Consider the following 21492-nt stretch of genomic DNA (forward strand, 5'->3'; position numbering starts at 1 on the left):
GTTTCTTTCGATTATATCCAGAAATTGTCCATACAAGAATTTTCCCCAGAAATGTTCGGATGAACATATTGTTTGAGATGGGGTGACAGCTTGAGTACAGCATTTGAGTACACATTTTATTTTGGAAGAGTGGACTGACATTAGTAGTGGGATGTTCTCGTGGTGATTGAGTCATTGAGGAGCAACAAGACATCCCTTCTGGATTTTTATGTTTTTATAGACGTCAGACTGGCAAGGATCTTCCAGTGAACATCCAGGGTTGCAAGAACCAATTGTAGGAAAGTATATTCTTTAGAGAGATGGTGCAGAGAGAGGTTAGGAGGGTGGTTGGTGCCGGAAAGTGGCTCTCTTTAGTCCTGCAAAAAGGTGGTGGCCTTTTATTATTCAATCCTTGTAAGTGTAGCATATTCGGTATCCAGTGAGAATTTCGCTGTGAAAATGGCAGCCAGGTGGCGGCATTTCCCTAAGAATGCATCCTCTAGACAATCAACACTTTCCCCAAATATTCTAGGATTGGAGGTAATATATTATTATACCCATGGTAGAATATTTGGGGAAAGAATTGTAAACTAAAGTCGCCAACCTGGCGACTTTTTCATAGCGACATATGAAACCGCACATTCCTGCTAAAATATGTCACAATGTGTTCGCATCATTCTTAAGTGGGAATTGAACTTGTTTATCAGCAGCTGGGGCTTTCAATTTATTAATAATTTGAAACGTTTCTTTATGGATTTGCTGTGCCGATTCAGTGCATTGGGAGAAGTGTGCTTTTATGGCTTCGACGATTTTTGCCCTCTAGAAACATAGCTGTTGAAGGTAGGCCACTCTTGCAAGCGTCTTTCCTCGAGTTTTCCTCAAGGTTTTCAATTCTCTTTCTTTATATGTTTGAGTGCACCATTTCGCAAATGTTTTTTTTTTCCATTCTTCAAAAGGTTTTTACAGAGCAATCTAGTCTAAGGAAGTGTTAATTCAGTTATGGAGGTAGGGCAGTTGTTCATTAGTGTTTTCTTGGTAGGTTTGTGGTGACTATATGTTGGATTCCATTGCATGTAGTAAAATGTTTATACTTTCATCCAGGGTCTGGTATGGTATGGTGAAGGGTCCTTGGGACGGTTCTGCAAATGGCAGACCCACTACGAAGATTGTAAATGGAACAGGGAAGGTGGCTTTGGGAGCATATCGTGATAATGTTTTCATTACAGAAAATGTCATCTAGTGTTTTCAGCTATGGCACCCTTCACCGTTTGGTTTGGGATGTAGGACAGAAATTACCTTGAAGGATTTTGTGATTGGATTGTATTCCCTCTCGTACCAGATGCTGAAATTGCCGAGTGTTGTCAGGTATATTAATGACCCACAGATTGGTTGCTGCACCTACTGTCAGCAAAGGTTAGACTGCAGGATGAAGGTCTGCATAGGAGGAGGAAGCTCAAATACTTGCAAAATACTTTTGTGGAGGACTGACAATTCATTAGAGGGCCGTGTTTCTGTGATGCAAAGGTCTACTTGTTCCTCGCAAAGGAGGTCAAATATATCCAAGGTGTGTTTGGCAACTGATTGCCCTTTGATCGCATATAGTGTATACCATATTATGCTGGCCATAGACAGCTGTGGAGAGTTTAGTTTGTTGTTTGCATTTCAAAATTTCAAAATCTCACTGAGAAATCAGCATAACAGTTGGAGTCCGAGAGAAGGTCTTCCTGGGGTCAAGGTTAACTCTCCTGGGGGGTCCTTGTAGGCTTGCTGCGGCCATTCTAGGTTCTCTTGTGAAACTGTCTGGTAAGTAGGATTGCTTGCTGTTATGCTTTTAACATAGGTCGGTAGATGGGTGGATTTGGGGCTTTTGGGATATTGTGTCTCCTACTTCTCAACTTATTATTTCTGTCCCTGCTCTGGTGTTTTCCACATGGTAATCTGGTTCTGGTGGATGCTTCAGGGGGGTTCTCGATAAGATCGTTCCGGGTCTTCTAAGGTGTGGAAGTGGTATTCCTTAAGAGTTCCCAGTTCACTTCTCTGAAGGTGTTAAGGCGGCGTCCACCACTTTCCCTTCCTCTTTTGTGATTCAACTGTCTTTTCAGTTTCTTGGCATGTTGATTTGCTTCTTCCGTGGAGTGTAGGGCTTGGTGGCGCAGTTGTACATTGTAGGGTGAAGGAGGGATTGGAGGTTGTTTTAGAGCATGGTGGGGTGAAGCTTACCTGAATTGATATTATGAATCCGGGCTATGGAGCAGATTATTTACTGCACTAGTTTTAGATTGAGCAGAATGATTCATTTAAAGTTTGGGGTTTAAAAAATGTTGTATTGCTTTGGATAGGCACAGTGGTGCCCTCATGTCCATGATGGGAGTGGGTGGAGCAGTTTATTAGCTAGCTATTATGGATTGCTAGTAAAGTAATGAGTAGGGAAAAGAAGGTGAGATTTACTAAATAGCGAGTTTACTGAAGGGCAGAGTCGAATTAGATTAACTATTTCAGTGGATGCTAGGAGAATGATATTGAGTTCAAGAGTAGCACTGTGAACGGATCTCATGCTATGGGTTCACACTGCTGACAAATTATTTTGATGCAGGTATCTTATGGGGTCACACTTTTAGAAGAATAAAACTGATACACAATAAAATGGACGCAGTTAAGCTGTGGATTCACACTTCTAGTGAAGACAATTAATGCAGTCATGTTATGAGCTCACAGTTCTAACAATCGATGCAGCTATTTTTTAGGTTCACACATAACATTCCCAAGATGGTGAAATGCAGTGAATGAAAACACAAAGCTTTTTAAGATATCTTTGACTGACAAACGGACTGTGCTGTGTCAGTTGTGAGGGAGAGATTACACAATACAACCCAAGTAAGATAATGTCAAGGTCCACCAATTCAAGGAGCTTTGCTACAAATTCACACTTCTAGGAAATGGTATTAATCCTGCTATGCTTTGGGTTCACAGTGCTATTGCAAACAATATTGATGCAGCTATACTTTACGTTCACAAGTCTAGCAGAAACAACTGATGCAGGTATGCTATAGGTTCACACTTCTAGTACAAGAAAACCGATGCAACGATACTCTAGCTTCACTGTTCTAGTATATACAATTGATGCCACCATGCCATGGGTGTACACTGTTGGCAGCCAAAAATGATGCAGCTGAATGGCTTCACACTTCTCGCAAATACAACTGATGCAGCTATGCCAAGCGTTCACACTGCTGGGGGATAAAACTGGTGCTATGCGTTTATACTTCTAGCACAATAAAACCGACAAAGCTATGCTATGGCTTTATTTATTTATTTTATTTATTTGCATTTATAAAGCGCACAAGCGGCCCTGGGGCATTGTGGTGCTGTTACAGATTGCTTAGCTTACATAGGTGACATAACAGTAGTGAGGACATTGGATAAAATAGATGCAAGAGTTAGGTGCAGAAAAAAGAGCATACTTTGGGCTGTTACTGGGGTTACAAGGAAACGGCATGTTTAATCAGGTTGGTTAGTGTCATTTAGGAGAACAGTAGGGCTTCACACTACTAGCCAACAAAACGCATGCAGCTATGTTCATGGTTCACAATTCCGGTAAATACAACTGCTAGCAGGTTAATGGATGCTAACCTTTGACATAACAAACTTGGGGTTGTGAGTGGTTTATATATCTGACTGTTGTAGCTTTGTGTTGAGCATATGGAGAACTACTGTTACGGTAATACAATGGAGCGTATGGGTTTGAATCCTAAGTAGCGCGATTAGACCACTAGAATTATATTTCTTGGCAAGCTGCGTCACCCGTTCCAAAAGGCCCACCCAAAAAGGGCCTTGAAAAAATGATACTTGAATTGAATTTGGGTGATTTGCGCTCTGCCTGATTAAGGTTGTAAACATACATTATGCAACAAATGTGTATATGTGTTCTGTGCAACTATATTACATACGTGTATCCTTTCCGGGATACAATACTGTACTATCCAATGCATATACATCTGTACGACACCAGGATTATAATTTATGTATGATTCTATTATTTCTCTGTCAGCCTTGAGAACGACCAAGGTCGAAACACGTGTCGGCTGACACTTTTGAAAATAAATTACTCTTTTGGATGACCTATTTGGAGGACTTTAAACTAATTTTATACCAGTTAACTGCTCACCTAACCTTAGTCAAGCAGAGCGCTAATCACCCAAATCCAATTCAATTCAGGCATATGGAGAATTAAGCTGTTCCAAATGCTGTTGCAAGAAATTGTATGTGCTCAGTTTTGTATAGCGCAAACCTAGCTTTGAAGCAAAAGAGTGCTGTACACCACAGTGATACAGTAACAGGGTACAAGAATATGAATGCAATTAGAAGTTTGAAACATAAAGACACATGTCGAGAGGTGGTGTTGCTCCTTGTGGTGGCCTATTTTGAACATTAGGGTTCTGTGTTCAGATGTGTGTTGGTAAGTGGGGGAAGATTAGAGGTGGTTAGTGGCAACTGGCGGTGTGGTGATACCAAAATATTTCTTCCAAGAACCTGATCTTTTCACTTGAACTAAACACATTTGCTGGTGTTCCTGTAGGTAGGCTTTCGAATGTTAAACAATTTTTTGAGAAGCTTTTAAGCTGGTTGGGTAGGCCTTTTCATGGTTCCGTTTTCTGCAACCAGTTTGGAAGGGCTTAAAATAATTTTGTTTTGGGTTATTGTGCAATCGCTCCCTCACAACTGGCACGACAATCCATTTGTCAATTGAAAAGGTGTCTTATAAGGCTTTGTGTCCTTTCCCTTCCTTTCCACCATCATGGGAATATGCAATTGTTTGGAGTAGATAGTTCTGGAAGTCATGGACGGACGTTCAGGTTTTTTTATTTAAAAAATAAACTTCACTGAGGTGACACTTGGCAACAAAGAAGGTACCCTAAAGTGCTCTTAGGCAGTGAGGCCTGCTAGGGACTGTACTATGAGAGTACAAATGGCAGTGTGCTAACAGGCAACAAGATGGAGGCACTAACCAGCATCGTTTTTTTTTCCTTCAAAAAACACTCATAAAATGGAGCAAGCCATAACAGATGGCATGCAAAATTGGAAGAAAAAAAATAATCAAAATGCAAATTACAGAAGGAAGTAGATGCTCTCAAGATCTGGCACAGCTCTTGAGAAATGTAAGGTGTAGGCGCCTACCTGTCCATCCTCGTACAGCTTTGTGAGCCATCCTTTCTTAAAGTTCAGCAGGTCAGGCTGCAGGGGAGAAAGAACAGAGAAAGCGAAACATTATTTTGGTGAACTGCTTCACCTTACGCAAATAATTAGCAATGCAAAGGTCTAATTTGTGAAACTCTCAATCTGTTTATTTTAGAGAGAGGGGATGTTTGCTTCCTGCACAATTAAGTATGTTGCTGTTGAACTCCAGACACACCAAACTTATAACCATTTTCTCCTAAAATATGTGAAGTACACTTTTTAATTTGGGGATCACATGAAAACACAATGAAATTCATTCGAACACTAGTCCTCTTTGGAAGAGGTGCTAGTCTGAGATCTCAAAGCAATATTTCATCTACATCCCAAGTGGTTTCTGAGTCTGTACCGTCTATCTGGCTGTTCATTACTATCAGCAGAATGGAATCCAGCTCCCATGAAACACTGCACCAGAGTTGAGCAGTCTGTTGGAAGAACACTATGGCAAACCATCTGTGGGAGTCAGCAGTAAGCACGATGAACTGAAAAGCTACCAAACTTAGAGCTGTCAAGTAGCCCATGAGATGGGTAACGGCTCCTGCACCAGTTCTTGGCTTTACATGTCCCAACATACCACGTACTGTTGTCTAGTATTGTGTCACACACAAGGGAGAGTACAGATGGCTAACGTTTTTGGTATGTGCATACCCCTGGAATAATGATGTACTTCCTCAATCAGCAATGTAACCTGACCCATCTAGTCACGTGGTAATAGGACTGTTTCTGCCAATCATGAGCTTTATCTTTCATTCAAAGTATCGCAAACCTCTTTCTTCAACCAATATTAGAGTACTGGATAATTATCTTCTAGCCAGAGGGCCAATGGGTGTTTATGTCCAAATGATCAACTCAAAGGTTTTCATTAGTTGTAAGGGTGTCGAAGAAGGAAGCCGACACAAGGGTGGTATTCTTTTGCATGTCTAGACTGTTCTTTACATGCTTTTATACAGATATTGTGGGATGCCATGTATTATATCATTACAATTCTTCAGATGTATTATGGGAATTCTTACCACCATTAATGGTTTATCTATATTGTTCTCTACGTAAAAATGTATTTTACATAGAAAATGTACATCATATCTCCTATGTGGCATAATGTCATGTGTGACATTTCTGGCTTTTTAGCAAACACATTTCATGCGTGTAGGACAATACTTAAAAAGGGAAACTAAAAGCTACAAGTCCCAGAATGCCAAGTGAAGTGGGATGAAAAGCCAGGAATGGCTAAGGTTGTCACAAATGAAATGGAGCTACATGGTGGCAATGGTAAAAATATACCCAACCACAAATTCGCAAAACACCATATAAATAGGCTCATAAGAGGGTATAAAGAATAGGTTTTCAATAAATGCACTCAGCCACACTGTGGTGTAAGCAGGAAGAATCAGTAAGTCTCCAACGTGCTTTTGAAATATATAGTGTGAACCAATTTGGGGGTAGTAATTTGTAGGGCAGCGTTACAAAAATGACAAAAACACACGATGGCTCACCGTCATGGAGGACTCGGAAGCCCTTCTATCCAGTGATTTCGCTCGACGATATGGTGTTACAGGTGATGCTGGAACATCTGGGATGGCACCTACCAATGACGTGCCAACAGCATAGTCCTAGAAATTAAGTGACAGCTGAAATTAGACATGTTCTTCAAAAAATGCACCAATACAATAAATACTAAGCTATTACTAATACAAAATCTGGTCATATAGTATTGAACACCCAGTGATTAATAGGTTACTTTAAGGAGGGAATTAAACATTTAAAGGAGTTCTGAAATCCTGTTGCATACACCGACAAGATTCCATACTAGAGATATCTGTTAGTAAAAGTGGACAAATAGATCCTGCTAACGTTTATGCATCAGTAACAAACTTGGTACTTTGTCATTGCTGCTTTACCGATAACACAAACAAATATCTGCAGGCTTTTCTAAAAATAATAAAATACACTTTCATGGACCAACATGTATCAAGTATATACGCCATATTTAAAATAGGCAGCTAAGCAAGACCATAAAAACGCACATTTTGCATTTCTTTTATATTTTTATTTAACAGAGCTTCAAGCAGTTGTACATCTGGGAAATTGTCTAACATGCAGTACATTATCAGACATAAAAGGGCAAAGGTGTAAACACCATAGTGGCTTTTTCGAATAAAACACCTACATCGTGGGCAATTGTTTTCCTGGTCCACATTTTGTACTACAATGAAAGCAAAGCCACAAAAGTCTTTGTTTTAATAGTTCTACAAGTAATTACTATTCTTCACACTTGGGATTGTGTTAAGCAGGCATTACATCATTTTCTAGTTAAGCTTTTCTAATTCCTAAAATAATACTGCACAGATTCATTTGAGTAACTAAGTGACTATGGTTGAAAACACATTACTCTACTCCACAGCAGATTATGTATCAGGTCCATGACTCAAGCACATCCCTACAATAAGTATTGGGGTCACTAAATGATATATTGTGACCTAATGGAATCAGTCTAAGACGGACAGCTAGCAACATAAAGAACATCTTCATTTTGTTTGCAACTGTAATTCAAATGCTGATGGAGTAGGTTCAACCTTTCAGCAATGTCCACTGCACCTTACCCTTTTCCTGGGGAAAACTCGCTTCTCGCTTCTCCCCTGGCGCGTCTCACTGGAAAGGACAGGAGCAGCAGTGCAGCTGGTCTCCATTTGTTCTGCCGTTTCAATGTCCAGTGCTTCAAACTTCTCAATCACTTGTGAGCGCCTAGGAGACATGTTCCGCTTACATGAAGAGCTGCCAATTCAGAATTTCAACCTAGCTCAGTGGCCCTACACCTACGTAAGGCATTTGGATTCGCTGATGAGACTAAACACTTGCATACATACAATCCACAGAAGATACTGCCTAGCAACTGAGAAAGGCATTGCAACATTAGCATAGAGAGAACAATGCAAAATCAATTTACAAAAAGAAAGGGGTTAAGAGCTATCATAAGCCAAGCAACTACACCAACGATGCAAATAATATTGGCTAGACTTTCAGCAACACTCGGTTTTTAAAAGATTACAGCATTAAGAGTTTCCACTCAGTCTGAAAAGATCCTTGCCAGTGAAATCCTTCACATAGAACAGTGGCCAGTCAAGTGTTAAACCAATGTACCCCAAATATAGTAACACCTGTGTTTGTACCCACCAAGCAGATAATTTGAGGTTTGTTAGCAACATATGGTCTATGGAGTCCCATGCATAGTAAAGTCTCATCTGCCTCCCTTCATCATCAGGAGAGTTTCCTGGAACACAATGGTCATGCTGTGTGATCTTTGTCAGTCTTTTGGGACCAACACATACCCTTGGCTTCAAAAAGGTGCTTTTAGAACCAAGCACTTCTTAAACAAGTCGCCATTTTAGCCCATCATCCCGGGACGCTCATGACAGATTATTTTGGGTACTTTTTTGCGCCACTTCTACATGTGCCATAAGTAGGGATATAGAAGTGTTGAGATGAGGGTTTGGTTATTGGAGGCTGATGTAGGGCCTGGGTGTTGATTGGCTGTGCTGCTGTCTCTCCATTGGCAGCCATTTAAGGGTTAGGCATTTCTAATGAATGCACTGCGTGGTGTGGCTAACCTTCAGGTATGAAAGCACTCCTGCGGTGGACCAAGTCTGCTTACTTTGTTAATGATGTGTGCAGCAAAACCAAAGGTTGATGGCTGGAAGGTTTTGAATAAATCATAACCCCGGGCACAGCTCTGGGTAACCCTCCAGACCACTCTCTTTCAGCCTGCCAAGCCATTAGAGAAGGGGAAAGACCACATGCAAATCAGGCTTGATCCCACCCCAAACGGAGTAGTCCAGCCCATACTGCTTGGTCGCATCCCCTTTGCACGAGAACAGAAGCAACCCCAGACATGTTTCGGCCATGATGTGTGCAAACACTAACTTGCACACATTTTTGCAGTTTTAAAAGTTAGTAGTAGGTTTGTAGGGGCTAGTTAACTATGGTGAATGAAAGCCACATTTTAAGATAGTGATATTACCATCTCAAAATGTTTAGTACATTCACCAGTTACTTAAATAAGCTTTCCATAGTGCCTGCTTTTAAAAGTGCACACGTGTGAAAATTAGTGCATGCACACATTACCAATAGGACCTGGTAAAAAAATAAAATCTTTCGACAGTTATAGATGGCCATTTCTTGACTACGTCTATTAAATCCAGAACTGTTGGCTTTGTCAATGCTTGGCCAACTGCCTTCTACAGCTTTTAATGCATGCTTTGTGACAAAATGTGCACCAATAGTTCTTCCTAAATAGAATGTTTAAGGGACCCTCACTGTTTCGTCTTTCCCGGGTCCCCTCCACCCTAACCCAGACTTCCCTAAATCCCAAGGTGGTCACTAGAGATCGGTGACCGTCACTGTCTAAGACCTAGCTTGCTAGAGGTGAGGGTCTAAAGGCAACCGCCTCAGCACTTCTACTCATGCTCTCGTGCCCCCCCCACCCATGTTATTTCCACTCTCCTCTTTCTTGCCCCACCGGCTTTCTTCCGATTATTGCGCTCTCTTCTACTCTCCACTCCCCTCTTTACTGCTCTCCATTCCCTCTCCTCTCGCACGCTACCACTCTCCATTCTACTGTCATTACTCTCTAATACACTCTTCATTCCTACCATCTATCGCTCTCTCATCCAACACTCAACCCCTCGTCTACGGTCAACCTTTCAATCTCGTATTTGCCTTTCCGCACTTACTCTCCCCCATTTTTACACTTAACCTCAGTCACTCATTTTCACTCATCATAGAGGTTTCTCTCACCAACTAATACCTCACCTTGGCACACACTCTCTGTAATTCTCCTCCAACCTGTGCTGCAAAGTCATTCCTCTGCCTGGTCCCTCAGTCGACCTACTCCTCCTTTGGCCTCACCCAAAAAAAACACCCTGCCTTGTGCTTCCTGCCGGTGTCTAGTCAAATGGTCGACAGAACAAATGATCGAATTTTTTTTTAAGTTATATATATATTTTTTTAGGTTTTCGTTTAGGGAAAAAAGGGGTTTTTAGCAAAAAAAAGGGGGTTGAAAAAAAAAAAGAAAAAAAAAATTCGATCAATTGACCTGTCGACCTTTTGGTGTCGACCATTTGTCCTGTCGACCATTTAGATTCGACCATTTGACCTACAACCCTTCCTGCCCTTTTTTAATCCACCCTCTTTCCCTTCCACCGGCCCTCTTCCTCAGCTGGTTCGATGGGCCAATCCCTGCCTTGCGTCCTGACCACCAGTGGCCGGGTAACAGACCAGAGAAACCATAGAGCAGACCTTAAGCCCGGATCCCTTTTTGAACTGGGTCCCGCCGGCATTCTGCAATGACATCCTGCAACAAAGTTAATTATGCAGTTCTTGTTCGTGGTTGACATTGCCAGTCGGTGTTGCACAATATTCTGAAGGCTTTGTTTGCCGCTACATCTCCCGCTGGTGAGCTTTCGGATTGCCTCAGTGGTCCTTTGGGAAGAGAGAAAACACTGTCCAGCATCTTGTTCAGGATGTAGGGGACAAGTAAAAGTAGTGTTTTGCAATTTCAGCCAGGCACATGAAGCGACAGACTTGGGGTACTCCCATTTCCATCATATCGCATCTCGGGCAGCACTGGCTCTGGCAAACAGCCTGGTAGGCCTCATGACCAATGGTGAGATGGGTCCATTGCTCTCGACGGGGCCAGGTCCCTTACTCTGTTACACTCTATAGAGACATGTCTCAGGAAAACAATGGAGGCTGCCTTTGTCTAAAGTGTGCATGAAGACCATTAGGATGAAGTTCCCCCTGCCATTTGCAAGATTCAATGATGCAATTTACAATCTACCTTGCAATGATGGGTATGAAAGTTCTTTTGCTCAGATTGAGCTGACCATAAGTTTAGAAAAGCCTGTCAAAGTTCTTAAACTGACTGGTCCTGTCGAGACAGAACCTTAGAGCCCCACTAACCTCAAGAAAGTCGAGTGCCATCCCTGCTTCTGAAGACTGGTTTGGAAAGAAAGAAGGTAATCAAATGTAATGATGTATATGGAAATCATGAATAATTTAGGCGGGAAAGGCAGACTAGTACTTTAAACAACTTTTCACTTGTGGAGTACTCAAAATATACTGACTCTCACAGCAGACATAACAGCAACCAAGAAAGCAGTCTTCTTTGATACCAGACCTAAATCTACTGAGACCAGTGGCTCGAAAGGCTGGTGGGCCAAATTATTAAGGACTACATTCAAATCCCACAATGGATGGGGTGGCTCAACTGGAGGGAAAAAATTATGCTGTGGAAGGAACTCATGGTGGCAACAGTAAAGACAGACACAAGTGATCACAGGTAAGGGTGTTTATTAAACTATATATGCAGGTTGGAAAACCACCTAATCTAAACCTAAGTCTAAGATGGGAGCAAGCTACGACCATCAAATAATAAGGCAGTCCTACTGGCGTCTTGTCAAATAAAAAGGCCTATACTAAAAAAACATTTTTTTAAAAAATGATTGCCAATCCTTCCAACTAAATACAAAAAGTGTGGGATAGGGTTCACAAGAAAGAAAGCAGTGTTCACAAATGATAAGTCAGGATGTGATAGCCAGGGTCTCTGTAGTGCAGGAAATAATAATAAGAGGGACGGGAAGGAGAATGACTGGGAGTATTCGGGTAGGACATAGGAAAACAGGGATTCTGTTGATTCAAGCACATGGCAGCAGTCACCACGGAGGATTGTGCCAATGGGACTGTAGCCAAACTAATCTTCTATTAAGTTACTAGCCAGTAACCAACATCTATTGTTAACAGTTACTTGTACCGCGCACTATCACCACCGGAGTGGTTCCCTGGCGCTCTGGCGGATGTGAAAAAGGATGGTGTGAAACAGGGAGGCTGTGGGGGCAGCGGGAATAGGAAAATGTGATATGATGTTCTGTTTGCAGCTTCAGTTCGGTTTGCACTCTTTCGCTGAGCTTAGGTGCGATTTCCGAGTCTGAGCGATACCCATGTGCTGTTGTGCATGCTTATGTGTTGTTTGTATGTTGTTGCAATGTGGTGAAGTACGTGTGGTTTGCTGTGCTGAGATGTAGTCGTCTCGAGTTTCTGTAGAAGAGTTTGTGAAAAAATTAGGTTTTATTATTGGGTTAGCAGGTTTCTTTTAATGAAGTAATTAAACCAACCAATGAGAATGCCCCATACATAGAGTGCTCTTGTTTGTGTAATCAGAAATGTGAAGAGTAAGGTAAGCAAGTGGTATGAACTACGAAGGTCCAAGCAGGGAAGCATTAAAGAGAGAAAAAGGAGTAGGTGAACCATATGGAAGCAAAATAGAGGCTTGAGAAGTAACGGAAGAGCAGCACGCAGAGACAACGAGCCAGACACCACTGGAATGGAAATAGAGCTTGAGATAGGACCAGAGACTCCAGTGAGTGAAAGTCTTGGAAATCCAGTGTCAACTGGGAGACTTACTCAATTGATGTGGCTGACTGACAACAGGTTCTAGTGGTTGGACACATCTAGTGTCCTGAAGGGAACAGAACCGCTCCCACTGTTTTATGGGGAGAAGGACATGATATTCCATATTAGTGGAGTGGGCACTATATTCTTTAATAGTGAACTGGCAGTATAACCACAGATCAGGAAGATTGAAGTCACGCACTATACTCCTGTCTGGATTACAAAAAAAAAAAAACAAGATATTGGTGCTGTGGTGAGCACACCAGTACCTTGGGAAATGAATATCCCCGAACAAGAAGGAGGAGCTGAACATTATTTGACCGACTGATAATATTAGCTCACATTATTTAAATAGAGGAATTTCCAGTTGTGTTGTAGCTAAACCTCTAACCCGTACAATTGTCAATTACAAGCTATGTCACTAAATTCAATATGAACCAGTTATTCTTGGGTCATGTATTTTGTCAGTCTACCATAGTTTCCAAGGAAGACCGGTGTCTGTTTATTGTCAGGCACCGCCTTTTAAAGAGGCAAAAACATTGGCTAACAGCCAAATGCAGTTTTTCATTGCTGCTCTCCATGAATATCCAATTTTCCGGGTACAGGGCAGGCATATGTTGACGCCCTCTCCTTACAAGTGCGCTGTCACAGGGGCAGGACTTTGATGAATTCCATGGGAGCAGAGCGCACACTAAAAGGCAGGTGCCTGAACTGCTTGTGGTAATTTCCGACCCGAAAACTGAGATAAAGAATGTTTCTCATCAACTGGTACATTGAAATAGGCATCCCCGCAGACCGAGAGAATACAAACTATCTTCAGGCTAAATTTGAGAAGGTCTGCCAGCGTCAACTTTCTGAAGGTTTGACATCTGAATGACTTGTGAAGAAACATTAGATTTGCAATTGTTGCATACCCTTTTTCACCAAGTGTCAGGATTTGACTCCCAGGCCCTATTCCTTAGGGAGTCTTTCCACCAAGTTCTTCAAGAGTGTGCTGTCTAGAGACCTCTTGTCAATAAACACAAATGGGTGCGAACGACTGTTGTCGAGTTGTTTGATTAATACCACCACTATGAAAAGAAAGAAAGACCATCTAAGTTTTAACTTGGCTTAAGAGGTCTCTCCCTCTGGATTCACTAGGTGGTGGCTGTTTTTTTCTTTACCCTCACCAGAGAGTTTCTTCCAGCGCTTGTTTTGGTGGCGCCAACGAACAAACAAAAGGGTCTTTACAACAGAGTCTCTTGCAGCGCTTAGCTTGGTGGTTCCAATGAAAAAACAATCAAAAAAAGTTTGTTAACATTCTTTTGGCACAACAAAGTCTCTCCGATATATTAAAGCTAATGAGTTCCTCTGATTTGTGGCTATCAGTATTTACAAAACACCACTTTCTGCTAATATCTGTTAGCTCAACTTGTGTTCTGGCCATAGTTTCTCTTATCTCCTTCCTGGGGTCTTCCGATTATCAGCCCAATGTGGCTATGTGCATGTTTGGCCCCGCTTTGATGGCGGTTTAACTTTTGGTATCTTCCAACCCATCATGGGATCTTCGGACTAACAGCCCTCTGTGGGCTAGAGGCCATCTCACCGTCTTCCATCTGCTATTTGAGCACTGCCACGTACCTTCATTTTTCATAATGATGTGTTATTTATATATCGTCTTAATCCAAAGCGTGCTTGGTTGTGCAGGTGGCCTCCATGGCGTGCACGGACCCACATTCTTGTCCATGGTTCAGACTGTGTGGTCGGCTGCTTCACCTCGGCTCTTTCCTCCTACGCTGGGGGAGCCCAACGTCGGTAATTTTTGAATTTCAGGAATCGGCTACCTCTCCTGGCAGTTCCAGGCTCGGCAAAATCTCTGCCCTTCGAGGAAGATGCCACGCTCCATGAACTGCTTTGGGTCCCCGCTGACCACACCAACTGCATGGCTCTCCCATTCGGGTCCTTCTAAAGGCATGTCTCGCACCTCGGCTGGTCTCTCGTTCTGCTGATGTACGGTGGCAAGAGAAATCACATTGGTTCTGGGTTTTCCCAATGAGGTTGCAACAGATATATGTCAGAGACCAAGCCATCCACCTTAAATGGGCCCTGCACATGGCTACCCAGCTCAGTCCCAATATAACCAACAAATGTTGGGGACTTTGCAGTGAGGGGAAGTGAAAGGGAATCCCTACTCTGGCATTCCTTGTCTGCAGAGGGGGCAAAGGGGGTTTACACCCTATAGGATTCTGCTTGCTCCTAGGGAGGGTATTGCGTAGCAGGTTAATCTCCTTAGTCGCAAAGGGGATGGCTCCCGCTTGGGAAGAAGGCATTCCTTGTATTTATCACAATAAGCTTATTAAAATTAAACAAATCCAATGTGTAGCAATAAAAGAAACTATATTAACATTAGCAAAATGGTGGTGGAAAAGAAAACCCATGTCCATGGTGCACCCATTCCACATGTTCAGCTGTCAATAGAGATTTTGCCAAGTGTAGAGTATAGGAATAGAAGTGGCACTTCCATACATAGCTCCATGCCTCCTAACATATTGGGTTACTCAATCTCAATTTGTAATAGATCTAGAACATTGTTACAATACCTCTTAAAACATTTCTGTTTATAATTGTAAAACTAGTTCAAACAGCATTTAAAATGAGCAATTTATCTAAAGCGCAAATACACTGAACTAATTTTAAGATGCATTTTCACATTGCGCTACTAACTACTTTTAAAATAGATGTATACAATTTGACACCAAAGTCAAGAACCAAGTCAATGAAATTTAAAACAAATATTAAACTCATCTTGGTAAAATGTGTATAATCTCAAACTAAAGATATATATTTTTATAAAAAATATAAGGCCACAATTCAAGCACAAGTTCATTAAAGTTACACATAAATCAATATGAAGTGTAGAAAAAGAACATACTTGCAGACATTTTACAGTTGTTTGTATCATCAAATATACAGTGGATTGAAAGAAAGCGTTAAGATTACTAGTAATACAAAGGTGAGTGACCTACACAGGCATTAATGACCGTGTTGAAGAACATGCAAATTAAGTGTTTTTCCCCAATACAAACTCCATAAAACTGCAAATGAAACCTTAATTCACGCTATACAACTACATCAGAACAAGAATTGACAGAGGATGACACGACATGAACAAACCGGTGCATCTACAACAAATCTTCATCTGAGTTTCTAGGTACGTATAAATCGCACCACTCCAGTGGACACTGGCAAAGATCAGAATACAGCAAGGACTACGTCAGTGTCGATGGTCACATAATTGTTGCGCTTACTCACACCAGACTATGTCTCAACACCTCTGCCACCATTATGCAGCAAAGACCTACAACAAATTAAGCCAGTTGGACATGAGTCTCTTTCACTCACTTTTTCTCCTAATCTCTCTCAGCACCCATTCACATGCCTGATCTTGTGGGATCCTTATCAGAGCCTGGCTAGCCCTCCTAAACCCTATAGTGGCCAAATTCGCACACGCATTCTAAACCTACTCTGTGATTTTGCCACATTTTGGACTTCGGTCCTTCTCGCATCGAGGTCCCGCAGATTGTTTGTTTCCGACATGAGGTTGCATGAAGTGAAGCGCGAGTACAGATGTGATAAAGCAGAATCAGTGATAACCCATAAAACATCTATGTGCCTTCTACTCCAGTAGGGGAGAAAGGGTGGGCGCATGTGAATCTAAGCAGATACAAGCACCAGAAATGATTATGCTGAGCAATGTATCCCTTCTGGAGCTTGTGGATCTGCTTAGATCACAAACTCTGCATAGATTAGCAAGGATGTGTTCGGAGGACAACCTCGTCCCTGTGTATAATGAAAAAGGGGTCTTGTACAGACAAAGCTTGTAGCTCACTGGCTCGTCTTATGGAGGTGATGGCTTCCAGGAATGCAGTTGTATAGGTAAGATACTTTAGGCTGGCCTTGTGCATAGGCTCAAAGGGTGGCACCATGAGCTTGGCGAGAACAAAATGGAGATCCCACTCGAGGGAGGGTTGGCAATTGGGGGGTATAGCCTATTTACCTCTTCCATAAATGCCTTAATGATGGGGACTTTCCACTAGGACACATTGTTCTGTGAAGTGGTGCAAACCGACAGGGCCGCCATATGCACCTTTAAGGAATTAAATACTAGATTGGAGTCTAGTAAGCAGAGCATATAGTGTAGCATGTTAGCTGGAGAACATTCTAATGGGCTTTATTGATTGTGATGTGCACCATATCACAAATCGTTTCCATTTATTAAAATAGTAGTGTCTGGAGTTGGGTTTTTCGTGCCTCTTTAAGAATATCCATACAGCTTTGTGGAAGGTTAAAGTGGCCAAACACTATGACTTCAGGAATCAAGCTGCCAAGTTTATTGATTGTGGCCGTGGGTGGAGGGATACCCACACGTCATGTGTTAACATGTGTGGGCACAAGAGCTTGATTGTGTAGCACATTGCCAGTTTGAGCAGATGTGGAAACCAAGGCGGTCTCGCCCACATAGGAGCAACAAGGATCAGAGTTACCTTTTCCTGGTGCATCTTGTGCGCTATTCTGCGCAGGAGTGGTGACCGGGGGGGAGGGGGGGTGTTGGGGATAAGCAAATTTCCCTGACCAGTTCATTCACAGGGCATTTCCCTTTTGAACGAGGCGTCTGGTCATTGAGCTTTTAGGTGAAAAAGTCTAGTGGGGGGTGACCCAATAGTGAGAATATTTTGTCTAGATATTTCTGCCCAGTTGCCACTCATGTTCTTCTGGTACAGGGTGTCTGCGTAAAGTGTCTGCCAGAGAATTGAGTTCCCCTGGAACATGTTGGGATGTTAGAAACAGGTTCTGCTTCAGTGCCCAGTGTTAGGAAAGATTTCATTTTATGTGTAATTTTTCCTCCAGTTGTACACCCCCAAACTTGTTGCTGCTGTTTAGACACCATAGACTGACTTTGCCAGAGAAGCACAGCTTTCAGCTGCACTCCTCTGGGCTTTCACTCACTTTTTATGGGAAAACTGACATGCCCTTAAGACAGTCAGTACTGGGAAACTTTGTTTCCCTTAGTCCTTTTCCAATGTTGCAACTTTAGTGCAACATGTAACAAGTATACACTACACTGTACCTTACAGTACAGTACAGTGTACGTGGGTCTCAGTCTATTATAATGACCCTAGATACTCTCGATGGACTTTTGTCAGATGTGCAGATGTGTCATGGACAGGGCTTGTGGCAGCTATCTTTTCGCATTATTTTTAACCCTTTCCTGCCGCATTAACCGCGGTTGGCATGAATAGGTGGCCTGGCTCCAAAATGGCCATGCCACAAGGTTCTTTGTCCTGTCCTTTGGCCATCTTGCCCCTTTGCCTTCCCCAGGTCGGGTCAGTTCTTATTTGGTCATGCATTTTCCCGCGAAAAGCAACGCTTTCGCTGGCTTCTGCATGCCTTGTGTGCGCGCCTCCAGGATAGGATGTGGGCTGGGGTGTCCATCCTCAATACACATCCTGGGTGCCAGAGAGTCTGGAGTGCCATGAATGACTGGGACCGACGTGGTCTGTGATTGGTCCACGTATGGAGTGCATTTGTGAGCAGATCTCCCATTGTGTCCCGTTCATTTTGGCACGAAGGGAACTTTGGATAAGAGGCGGCCAAAAAACACCCCTACCATGTCGATCTCTCGAGTTCTCACTGAACGAAGGATAGGATCCAAGTATCCTCAAACTACGAAGCTGAGTCGAGGAACCGCTGGAAGGTTTGGCACCCTGAGCCCGCTGTCGTCCCGTAGGACCCTTCTGCGATTGTCCTAGAAGGTCTGCGAAGACACTTCGACCAATTGGAATAGTGGGACCAACTATTCTCGGCACCTTCATCAAAACCTGCAAGTAAGCTTTCTCAGAAGTGTCCCTGCGCCAACCAGTGGGCTGACCAACTTACCCAGTTGCTTTGTTCCGTCACCGCCGCCGTTTCCAGGAGGCCCTCGAAACATGGTATACTTCTAGTTCTGTGTCCACGGCACCCTCACACTGAATTTCGTACACTTGGCATTCCCAGGTCTGAAGTGAGACGAGTGCGCCAGTACCAGAGTCTACGCGGTTACTGTGTTGTACTGCCGCGTCAACGACCTTTACAGGTGCACTGCATTTGTGACCCTCTTGCCCCTGAAGCCCGCTGCAGTGAAACTGGGTCGATTCATCCTCCCGAAGCGGAGAAATCGCCACTCTCCCGTTTGGGGATCATCACTGTATCTTCGGAACTGAAAGCCACAGAGATGTCCTTTTTGTCACATTCGAACCTGCAAGCTAAGTGGACTGAACTGGCGAAGTTTGGGTCCCAGAGTGCCTGGGACCGGTGAGTACTTCCAACCCTAACCGGTGACCCCCTAGTGCCAGGGCCCCTTTTTACGCACGAGTGGCCCCTGAGGGTCCCTCTCCTTCCCACTGCGAACTAGCGACTCCATCCCGCACTCTGGTACTGCCTCTGTCTTCAAGTGGAGGTCCTGAATAGTGGGAACTTAATTCTTCATCGCCTCATCCACCTTCCCAAGCTGCTAGAGACCCCTGAAGAGACCCTGTTTTGCCCATTGGAACAACCGCCTGCGCCTGCACTACATGTACTATTGAGCATAAGGCTCCTCTCTTCTTAGGGTTTGGACTGCCTCTTCCTTAGGTGTGTTGTCAATGTTGAAGGGGCCTAAAGACTCTCTGCACTGCCTGTTTTCTCCCCATCTAGGTTGTGGACATATTTCTTGCAGTTAACCCTTTGGACCCCAATGGTCTTGTATATATCTTGTATTGATTGTGTTGTGTTGGTTTACTTAGTATTGATGTGATTCTTTTGCTATGGTCTGAGTTACAAAGGCCTTGTAATAAATGTGTTTATATTTTTGATATAACACCTGTCTGGGAGTAATGTGTAAGTGTCATTGCTGTGTGTGCTCATTGGGGTCTTTCAGTCATCCTTACCCCTCCCGAGACTTAGTCTTGACTGCCTGCCATAGCTACCTTGGTTTTGCTTGTCCAGAGGTTAGCCTATTCCAAGAAACTAGGCTGGCATTCTGAACCTCTGCTCACCAGGTCAGAGTTCAGAAATGCCTCTTAACACCCACCTCTGTATTTTCTGGGATAGCTTGTACAGACTTAGAGTGTGTGTGCCTCACGGCGTGGCTGTGGTGCTGTCTGTGAGGACCTGCACCGTCTGACCCTGGAGATGTTGCTGAAAGGCATGCAGAGCCTTGAGGACTGCCAAGAGAACCAGGAAGTTGAAATGTCTCTGGGCAGTAGCGTGAGTCCACTGTCTGTGGGCTGTGTGGTGGAAGAAATGCACCTCTCCCCCAACCGGTGTCTGTAGTTAGGATCGCTTGAGCTAGTGGAGCGTGAAAAGGTTATGCTTTTAACAAGTTGTCCTTGGACCACCAGCGAAGAGCATGAACCAGGGTTAGCAAAACAATCACTAGATCGTCCCCCTGTCCACTTACCTGTGACCACTGTTTCGCTAACCATTCCTGCATTGGACGCAGGTGCACGAGGAACCAAATTAATGCAAGAGGCCATCATCCTTGGCAAGTGCATTGCTTTGCGTACGGATATCTGGCGACCAACCTTGTATTGAGGTATCTGCAACAGCATATTTTGTACTCTCTCGTTTGAGAGGAATTCCAGCTCTTCTTGTGTTTAGGACAGCCCGCAGAAATTGTTTTCTCTGGCTGGGGACTAGACTCGATTTTTTTTTTGTTGCTGGAGAAACCCAGATTGAAGAGTAGATTTATAGTTTTTTGCTTATTTAACTTGCAAATTTGAGGAGATTCCCCGGTGATCAGCCAGTCATTCAGATAAGGTTATACCGGGATGGACTTTCTGCGCAGGTGTGCTGCCACTACTGCAAGTACCTTGGTGAACACTTGGTGCTAAGGTGATGCCGAATGGGAGTACTTTGAATTGGTAGTGTACTCCCGCCATCTTGAAACGCAGGTATTTTCTGTGTGCAGGGTACATTGAAAGGAACAAGTTACTTACCTGTAACTGTTGTTCTCCAGCATGGGTCTGGCATGGATTCACATGCTCATGAATATTCCCCGTCGTCAGGCTGGGAATCCTCGGTAAAGAAAAAACCAGTATCAGTTTCGTTTCTGATCTGTCTTTCGTAGTAATAACCAATCACTGGTCTCTGTGTCATACTGACCACAGCCAATGACTGCCCTCTACCCAAGCACCGCCTCTGGCAGCCATCTTCAGATTTGGAAGCACGTCAAGTGGCAGTATGACCAAGTGAAGAGCCGCAAAGGGGTAGGCGGGAGGGTTCGCATGTGAATCCATGCCAGACCCATGCTGGAGAACAACAGTTACAGGTAAGTAACTTGTTCCTTCTCCAGCATGGGGTCTGGCATGGATTCACATGCTCATGAATAAAGAATACATAGCAGTACACACATGCACAACCACGGGAGGTGGCAAAGGCTCAACATTAAGCACTGCATCAAACTCAACATTAAGCATCTTACCTCCTCACCAGGCTCACCTCAGGCGAACAGGTTGCGCAGCACTGCTTGGCCGACCCTGGACTCCTCCCTGGAATCCCGATCGACGCAGTAGAATTTCGTGAAGGTGTGCGTCGACCTCCACGTAGCAGCCCTGCATATGTCCAGCAGGGGCACACCAGAAAGGAACGCCGTGGTAGCTGCGATCGCTCTGGTGGAATGGGCTCTCGGACGGCCAGGCAGCGGTCGGTTTGCCAACCGATGACAGTACATGATACAGCCGGAGAGCCATCTGGAAATGGAAGCCTTCGAGAGAGCCTTCCCCTGATTGACAGGTCCAAAGTTCACAAAGAGTTGTGACGTCTTCCGAAAACACTTTGTGC

At 43.6% G+C, this 21492-nt stretch overlaps 1 protein-coding gene across 6 annotated transcripts in view; it reads right to left on the reverse strand.

Annotated features, from left to right (window-relative positions):
• Positions 1 to 21492, reverse strand: part of MPRIP (myosin phosphatase Rho interacting protein) — a 1106800-nt gene that overhangs the window by 453513 nt on the left and 631795 nt on the right. For all 6 annotated transcript variants that reach the window (XM_069645743.1, XM_069645742.1, XM_069645740.1 and 3 more), the window contains exons 8-10: positions 7812 to 7953; positions 6705 to 6821; positions 5155 to 5211 (exon numbers count right to left, since the gene is read on the reverse strand). In XM_069645743.1, the coding sequence (XP_069501844.1) occupies positions 5155 to 5211; positions 6705 to 6821; positions 7812 to 7953 (316 nt within the window). The remainder of the gene's footprint in view (positions 1 to 5154; positions 5212 to 6704; positions 6822 to 7811; positions 7954 to 21492) is intronic.

This window comes from Ambystoma mexicanum, chromosome 2p (genome assembly GCF_040938575.1).
Source record: "Ambystoma mexicanum isolate Mex_15411 chromosome 2p, UKY_AmexF1_1, whole genome shotgun sequence".
NCBI classification, from domain to species: Eukaryota; Metazoa; Chordata; class Amphibia; order Caudata; family Ambystomatidae; genus Ambystoma; species Ambystoma mexicanum.